Source organism: Physeter macrocephalus, chromosome 5 (assembly GCF_002837175.3).
Source record: "Physeter macrocephalus isolate SW-GA chromosome 5, ASM283717v5, whole genome shotgun sequence".
Classification (NCBI taxonomy): Eukaryota; Metazoa; Chordata; class Mammalia; order Artiodactyla; family Physeteridae; genus Physeter; species Physeter macrocephalus.
In genome coordinates this window covers 28,879,480-28,888,289 of record NC_041218.1, presented here as the reverse complement: position 1 = coordinate 28,888,289, position 8,810 = coordinate 28,879,480, and the positions used below count along the sequence as shown (strand labels likewise).

The window sequence follows — 8,810 nt, the reverse complement described above, 5'->3', positions numbered from 1 at the left end:
CTGCATTAGATTCTAGTATTGGCTAGGAGGTCATTCATCCATGACAACCACATCAATCTTAGTGAAACGGAAATCTATTGATGCCATGCAAAACACTCTGTTTTCCATGATAGAATGTGAATCCCAGGAAGATAAAAAACATATGGGTGTTAATTCCTATTGCATACCCTGCACCTAAGCTGACGCCTTGCACTTTGAATGAATCAACGAAATAATGAATGAATACTGAGTTTTAGTTCTGGTTTTCTTGGGACTTTGGAGTGACTCTACAATGCTGAGGTAGTCTCCCTTTTATGTATTGCCTTTCGATTAACCCGTGCATATATATGTTTCTTCTCACTATCTGAAATATCCTAGCAAATATAAATTTTCAATTGTCCTTTACCCTCAACATTTTGCTTCTCAAGAGAGTAACAGGTTCACTCATTCTCTTCCTTTACATTCTTTTACATAAACTGACAATTATTTAATTGTTTTATTGTAGAATTATTTAATTCTACAAAAGGTTTAAAGCTCTATATTGTAATGGGATTAGTCCTGGAATCAGACTAAAAAGAACAGTATAAACAATGCAATTAATGCTTTATGGTGATAGGATTATGAATGTTTAGGGGGGAAATGTTTTCTGATATGATACAACTTACTGTAAAATATTTTTAAGTGAAAATTTAAATTTAATCCAAGTATTCAGAATGTATAATATAATCTTGTTTACCATCAGCCAGCTTCAACAATGATTGATTCATGGCCAATTTTATTGATCTGTACTTACACCCCTTCCTTTCTCCTGTATTGTTTTTAAGCAAATTCCAGGTATCTTATCACTTCACCCTTAAATAGTTGAATACATAGCTCTAAAAGAACTTATTTTTTAACAAAATCACAATGCTTTTTTCATATCTTCAAAAGTAAACATAATTCCTTAATTTTATTAAACACCCAGTCAGTGTTCAAATTTCCAGTAGTCTCAGATGTCGTAAATGACTTTCATTTTTATAGTTTATTTTATTGACTTGGGATTGAAATAAGAGTTACATGTAGCAATTCATTATTAATGGCAACTGTTTTTAGCAACTGTTAAAATAAATAGCCGCGTTAAAAACATAGCAACTGTCTTTAAAATATCTTTTAACTGGTAGGTTTTCTTGTTCTGCTGTCCTGGTCCCCTTCCTCCTCTCTTTCCCTCTCCCTGCCCATTCCCCCTCCACTCCCTTCTCTTTTTCTAGCTCTCTCTCTGCCACTCTCCCTTACTACTGTTTGTTGAAGAAACTGGGTTGTTTGTTCCACAGAGGTTTGTTCCAAACTTTGGTTTTAGCTGAAATTTTTAAAAATGCAAATCTTATTCGGAAATTTGTGTAAACAATTTACAGGTGTAGAATATTCCACCAACTCCAGATTTGGTTCACATTTAACTGAAAAATTACCTTTCTATGGTGAGCTATCAAGAGACATCACTATATTTGTTACTATGATTCAAGGGCTCCGCATTTCTCACATGTAAAAAGTGTATATTATTGCTATCAAGAAGAAGAGAGTTAAATCAAACTGAAGATCTGTTCTTCATGTGAGTATAGATTTCTAGCTCCAGTTAGGAACTGGTACGTGATGCTTTCTCTCCCCACTCCCACACCTTTGTTGTACCCATGAGCAACATTTGTTTGACAGCAAAATATTAGCCCTGGAGACTTGTACTGACAGAATTTTATTTCATCTTTATTTAGTAACTTGATCTCCATAAGACCAATAGCAACATGATTTCATTTGACACCAATATCACCTCGAACTTGAACAGAAAATGTACACAGTTATTTGTGATAACTTTGTACCCATTCAAGTGCATGATGGATTTTGACTTTTCTTCAAAGTTCATTATGGGCAACATGTCACAATACAAGCAGAAATAATATAATAGCAGAGGTAGATTTTCCTATCAGGGTCATTTAAACACCAAGCTTCCTCTTCTCTATTGCCTGGAGTGAGTAACCTATCCTGGTTTGAACTGCCAATTGCTTCAACATCAAGAGAATACAAATGACCAGTGTGTAGATTAATATAGCTTTGTTTTTAGTTAGTCTGCCTGGAGCTGGAATGGACATATGCACTGACTTCTAGAAACAATGAAATTTATAATAAGGTATCTTCTTATACTTATAAATATGATTTATTTTTTGGTTTTTAATTCACCTAATGGAAACATATAATTTCTTGTGTGAAATAATATGTGTTTTTGGCAAAAACATAGCAAAAAGGCAATGTTTTTCAGGGCCAGGCAACAACTTCATATTCTTACCCACTGAGATTTAGGTTTGTCTTTAATTTTTATGCTTTTAAAAATGTACTGTTGGGCTTCCCTGGTGGCGCAGTAGTTGAGAATCCACCTGCCGATGCAGGGGACACGGGTTCGTGCCCCGGTCCGGGAAGATCCCACGTGCCGCGGAGCGGCTGGGCCCGTGAGCAGTTGCCGCTGAGCCTGCGCGTCCGGAGCCTGTGTTCCGCGACGGGAGAGGCCACAACAGTGAGAGGCCCGCGTACCGCAAAAAACAAACAAATAAATAAATAAATAAAATCGGTAGGAATTAACTACTTACATTATTAATTCCATTCTATATTCTGATTTCCAAAACTGAACAAAACGCAAGGCCCCAGGTCAGTAACTTTCTAAAACTGGTTCCTGCAGTCCGATAGGCCCCCTTCCTCTGTACCAAAAGTTAACTCCAACAGACAGCTGGAGATAAAACATTTCCCTCTGCAGATGATCTGAACACTGGCCACTCTTCCTTCCTAAACATGAGAGAATTTGCTGGCTAACTTCAAGTAAAGAGAAGGTGTATGAGGATGAGCCAATTTGCTATTCATACCATTGGGGTGCCTATTTCATGAATGAACATAAACATTTATATAAGCACACGCAAATACAAACATACAGGTTAGAGAGTGAAGGGGCACCTTTTCACATTTGTTGGAGGTGGGAGAATTGTAAGGTCTTCCACTGACTATTAGCTAAGTATCCCTCTTCATCAATTTTTAACACCCCCCCCCCAGTCACCGCCACTCCAACTAATCTCTAAGCTCATCCTATCTTTAAGGAGATTCTCCTTGATGTTTAGTGAGCTCTAACAGCTTTGTCATAAATCAAAGTTCATCGATAATTCACCTCCTGACAAGTAGTTCTCCTGAGTGCTTATTTTAGAGGATTTCCTTTTGGCTTCTCCTACTTAATCACCACTACTTCAGGCTACTCAAACCTGTGACCAGACAGACAACTGTTTCCTTTGCCTGCCTTCTCTGGAACTGTGGCCCCATCCCAAATCAGACCTGCGCAAAGTCTTTCCAGATGACAATAACAGATCTCCTATATGCTCCCACATCCCCCAACAGACCAATTCTATCCTTCCACAGAAGACTTCTTTTTCAATATGTCAAAGCACACTGGCAGGGGCTAAAAGGTGGGAGTACCACATATAAGTACTTCCTAACTGTAAGTATTTTATGGCTTAGTAATTTTCCTCAACAATGTTCATTTTCTTTTCCACCAGTGAAATTGTGTCACCTTGAAAGTCTGGGAGAATTACATCCTGGGGTTTTGAGAATAAGTTCAAATACTTATTGAGAATAAATTCAAGAGACAAAAGCCACTTTCTGCCCTTTATAATTACCCCTGACCTCATTCTGTTTACTCAAAGAGAACAAACGCTTTCAAGATCTGACTAAGTCACCTCGAAAAGGTGGCTACCCATAAGCTACCAGACATTTCCCCCAAGCTCCCTGGGGCACAGGCAGCTATGAGGGAATGCGACAAAGCACCTGGAACAAGATTTCCCACTTGGCTGCGATATTCAGGAGAAATGGCACTTCTGCCAGCCTCGAAGATTCAGAATTTACCCAACGATGGAATTTCAAAACTGCCTCTTTCTGAAGTCAAATCTAACACGGATCTAGTCTCAGCAAAGGATAAGGTGGGGTATGGGGGAGTCAGGAAAAGAGAAAAGTAGGGATTCGATCTACTGATTGCTGGATTGGGACTTCAAAGTCTCAGTGCCCGAGGGCTTGCGTCCTGGGGCAAGAGCTGGGAAGTCTGGACCCGAGGCCTGCACGTGGAATCAGGAATTCCCTGTTCTCGGGACCCCGGAGCTCCGGTCCAGCTCTGTGCCCAGGATCTTGGGGTCCCCCAACCCGAGAGCGGCCGCGGTGGAACTTGGCTCGGATGTCCCGTGGGACCCGCTCACCCGCTTGTCCGCGGTCGCCTCACCCAGGGTGTCTATCATCTCTCTGACCCGGGACTCCGAGGAGGCCCTCGGGTCGTCGGCTCTCGGCGCCCGGAGCGGTCAGTCCTTCCCCCACCTGGAAATGCGGGCTCCGGTTGCCAAGGAAATCGCCGCCTCGCCCCGGCGGTGCCCCCTACCCATCTCCCCTTCGTCCCGCCTGTCGCCTCCTGGCTCCGCATTTCCTTGAGCGCCCCCCAAGACGTACAAAAGTGAGTCAGGAGAGCAAATTTAAACTCGTTCCCCACGCCTCTCTTGCGACCGTCGAGGCGCTCGGAGAGCCGGCGAGGCCGCCCCGGGTGGGAGGGGATCCTGCGCCCGCCGCGCGGATCCGTGCTGGATTCTCCGCAGCGGCCAGGCCGGGCGGGAGCTGGAGGCCGAGGGAGGGGCCGAGACGCACCCCCGAGGCAGGCGGGGCTGCGGGGACCCCTGCGGCCCACTCCCCCCAGCCTCTCTCCCCGGATGTGGCCCCGCTGCAGCAGGGTGGCTGGGCTGGGCTGGGCTGGGAGCTTGTCTGGCAGCTTCTACTCAGCAGCTAATAGTATAACAACCCGGCTTTGATAAATCTGAACTAATTACCCCTCTTAATTAAAGTCTTTAGCAGTTGTTTCACTGTTTTGGCAAGAAAACAGGAGAGACTTGCAGTTAGAAAACACCAGAGCCCGAGCTCACAGCGGAGATGCTGATTAACACTTGAAGCATTTCAAGGACCTGGCACCCGCCACGGTTTGGTTTTCATCCATTTTTCCTCCTTGAATGGAAGTATATTCGTCTATAAACATATACACACACATACAAACATGCAGGCTCCCTTTGCCAGGTATGTACAAGTCAGTATGTGCCTTCAGGATGCAAACAGTAGATCCCCGTCTGCATGATATCATTGTAACGCGTGTGTAGGGACGTATATTACACACAGCTCCTAGAGATATGTTGTTCCCACCTAACTTTGCACTACAAATATATCAGATGGTCCAGGACAAAGACGTGCTTCTGTTAGAAATCTCCACATCTTCTGCCTCTGAACTTATCGAATTTCATTACTTTACCAAAGTTGTAACTCTTTGGAGAGACTATTGTTTGCTCTTGGTGAATTTTTCAGATGAAACATTGGGTGATACTAACCCTGGGTTGAACTTTTTAAAAAGGAAGAAAGAAGGCTGAGGGGGGTCAGAATCAGTGATCCCTAGCTGAATAATATGAACAGAGCCCTGAAGGTTATTGATTAAATAAGCATGTTCCAAGGATTTATTTCCAACAGTCAATGAATCAGTTTTCACGTGCAAGAATCAAAACCAAATTTCAAATTCATCCATAATGAACCATCCTTATCTAATGTGTATGTGTTTGTATGTGCGTGTGTGTGCTGATGAATGTGGAATGTGCCTTTACAGGCACACACATCTATGCGTGTATATATAACATACACACAGAACTGGGGTTTTTGTTTTTTTTCTAACCTCAGGGAAAGAGGAAATGGGAATAAACAATCGGCAGGCATCTTGAGACCACAGAATCAACACACTGGAAATATATACAATAATAAAATTAAAATGGTGCAGCATTCCCGGGTAGGATAATACAGATCTCAATAAATACAGCAGAAATTTGTTTTTAAAAAACAAAACAAAACAAACACGATCTCTCCACCCGAGATGAAAAGTTTTTGCAAATTAAAAAAAAATCAGAAAACAAACGAACCCCCAAATTTTCTCATAATTGTTAGTGCCTATATAGAATATAATACACAAAACCATTTAGCAGGTGCATGCAAGAGGTGAAAGGCCGGGGAATTCAGAGGCTTCTGGTTGGCGCTAATGTGTAAGGCCCAACATGCCCTGGGTTCTACAGGTGAGCTTGGGTAGAGAGGTCCAGCTCTATTCCGCCGCTGTCTCAGTAGTGGGGACCCCGGCTGGGGCTGGGAAGGGACTTCGGCCTTGATCACTGGTGGCCCGGGGGGAGCCCAGGCTGCAGGGGCCCAGGGGGCGGCAGCGGCGCGGGCAGCGGCTGCTGTAGAGGGGGGGACGGGTCCGCTCCTGGCTCCCCAGCAGAGGTGCGGGGCAGCCCCAGGCCGCTGTCGTGCAGCTTGCGGACGTGCTTCTTGAGGTCAAAGTTCCTGCAGAAGCCCTTGCCGCACGTGGGGCAGGTGAAGGGCTTCTTGTCATTGTGGGTGTGCATGTGGAAGGTGAGGTTGTAAATCTGGTGGAAAGCCTTGTTGCAGATATTGCACTTGAACTGCTTCTCCCCGCTGTGGGTCAGCTTGTGGTTTTTGTAATTCCCTGAAACAGACAAATGACAGGGACTTGGATCTGAAAAGAGAGCTTGGAACGGGAGGAGCAGACGACTGAAGGACAACGAGTCAAGAGAAGAGGGGCCACAGCTCGGAGGGCCGGTGCAGTTCTATGCTGCCTGCCTGCACCCCAAATTTATTTTTAAAAACCAACAGTGAGGTCGTCCCCTCCACGTTTTAATACAACAGTTATTAATCCAATTCTATAAAACGAGAACAGGCGGTTAAAAAGAAACGCCCCCTCGGTATATGAGCCATGCCTTTCTCTAGTACTCATCACACTTGAGGGTAGGAGGTTGGAATGGCAACACATGCGCTGGTAACTAGCTGCACTTAACAAATAGTTTTCGGAAACACCCCCCCAAAGTTGAGGGCTTTCGGTAAGACTACTGCGAAAGACAACGCCTCCTGGGTTCGATACCTTTTTGATGAAATCCTTTGCCACAGAATTCACACACAAATGGTTTGTAGCCTGCGTGTATTCGGGTATGCGTGTTTAAAGTAGAACTTCTATTAAACGCTTTGCCACACTGGTTACATTTATGAGGTTTTTCCTAGGCGGAAAGGAGAAAAAGCAGAGAAGTCAAGGAATTTTGCTATTCAGTGGAGTCTGAAAAACTCAAAAACACTGTAATGCTCTCCCTCATGCTTTTAAGCAAAACAAAGGCAAACAATACCTGGCATTTCTCCCTCTTACAGCCGGCACATTTTAAACAAACCTTACGCTAAAGAGTAAGAGTTTATCGGCCATTTAAAAAAAAAAAAACAAACCGTTCGGAAATAAACCAGGTGAAATTGAGACAGCCGAACACACCTGGGTGTGAATGATCTTGTGCCTGCACAGGGTGCTGGCTTGCCGGAAGCCCTTTCCACAAACTTTGCAAACGAAGGGTCTGGCTCCTGTGTGCACCGGCATGTGACGGGTTAAGTTATAGTGCGCGTTAAAGACCTTAAACACAAGTACAACAGGTTAGCTCAACAAGCACTTGGAGTTCAAACCAGGCAGAGGGAGGGGAGGGAGGTGATAACGTTATAACAAGTGTATACAAATAATTACAAAATAAAATTAAATGTGGAAAGAAGGGAGGGAGGAAAGGAGGAAGGAAGGAAGGGAGGAAGGCCACCCCCCACCCCTTACACAGTACTTGCCTTTCCACACACTTCGCAAGTGAAAACTTTGGGCTTGGTATGAGGAGGGCCTCGGCTGAAGTCAGAGGTTTTGAACGCTATTTTTTCCGACAGGAGCTGGGCGCTTTCTTTCATGTAATGCTGCAGCTGAGCCTGGGACAAGTCTTTGAAAGCTATTCCCGAGGGGTACTTCTCCACCGCCGGGACCACCAGTTTATTCCTTTCGGCTAAATACGTTTTTGGCTGCGGGTGCAAAGGGGAACTGAGGAAGTAGGAGGCCACCGGGTGGATGTTAACGCCGGCCGCCGGGTGGCACGGGCCGTCACCTCGATTCAGGTAGCACAGGGCTCCCATGGCGTGGAAGGAAGAATGGTTGACCACCCGCGGCCTTACCAGCTTGTACTGCTGCAGCGGGAGCGCGTCGCGGGCCAGGTCGCCCTTGAGACTCAGCGCGCAGTTGAGCAGGTCGCTGCAGCTGAACGCGGGCGCCGCGGGCGCTTCTGCAGGTGCAGCCGGAGCCTCCAGACTCGCCTTCCGCGGCTCCGAGCCCGTCATTCCCGCCTTAGGGCTCGTGTCGTACGCCACGGGCACGAAGGGGATCATGCAGGGGATCGACGAGTTAAGATGCAGAGAGTGCTTGGGGTCCCCCTTGGGCACGGCTCCCTGCAGGAAGTGGGGGACGGGCAGGGCTTTGGGCTCTGGGGTGCGTGCCATGATTCTCTCGATGGAGAAAGCCAAAGGTTTGGAGGTGTTCATCATGTTGCCCCGGGCCGGAGCGGTCGCTAACATTTTGGCAGTCGCGTTGTGGCAGCTACTGTCCATGTCTGAGTCTCCAGCGTCCGTCAGCCGGGGCCGGGCTGCGCCGTCGTTGCCTTGTTCCCTGCTTGTCACAGACCTGCGGAGAGGGGGACGGGCACCATCACCACCAGCAGCCTCCTCCTCCTCCTCCCCAGCATCACCAGCCGAACCTGCCTGCCCAGCCCAATGGACTCCTGCCAGCCCATCGCAGAGTTCTTGGCGCACCAATGACTCGGGGACAATCACTACTTATTTCTATCAATAGAAAGTGTTGTGTCAATAACGCAGCCAAGATCTCGCCAATCGTTAACTTCCAAGAGGAGAAGGTAAAC

At 46.0% G+C, this 8,810-nt stretch overlaps 1 protein-coding gene across 2 annotated transcripts; it reads right to left on the bottom strand.

The window, feature by feature from the left end:
• Positions 1-5,483: 5,483 nt before the first annotated feature.
• Positions 5,484-8,502, bottom strand: FEZF1 (FEZ family zinc finger 1). Of its 2 annotated transcripts, XM_007119614.1 has the most exons (5): positions 8,074-8,502; positions 7,702-7,923; positions 7,367-7,501; positions 6,974-7,106; positions 6,204-6,541 (listed from the first exon to the last, which is right to left on the bottom strand). In XM_007119614.1, the coding sequence occupies exons 1-5, from the start codon at positions 8,500-8,502 to the stop codon at positions 6,204-6,206; spliced, it is 1,257 nt and encodes a 418-aa protein (XP_007119676.1). The 2 variants fall into 2 exon arrangements, with proteins under 2 accessions (XP_007119675.1, XP_007119676.1); XM_007119613.2 differs by having other exon boundaries at positions 5,484-6,541; positions 7,702-8,502.
• Positions 8,503-8,810: the final 308 nt, after the last annotated feature.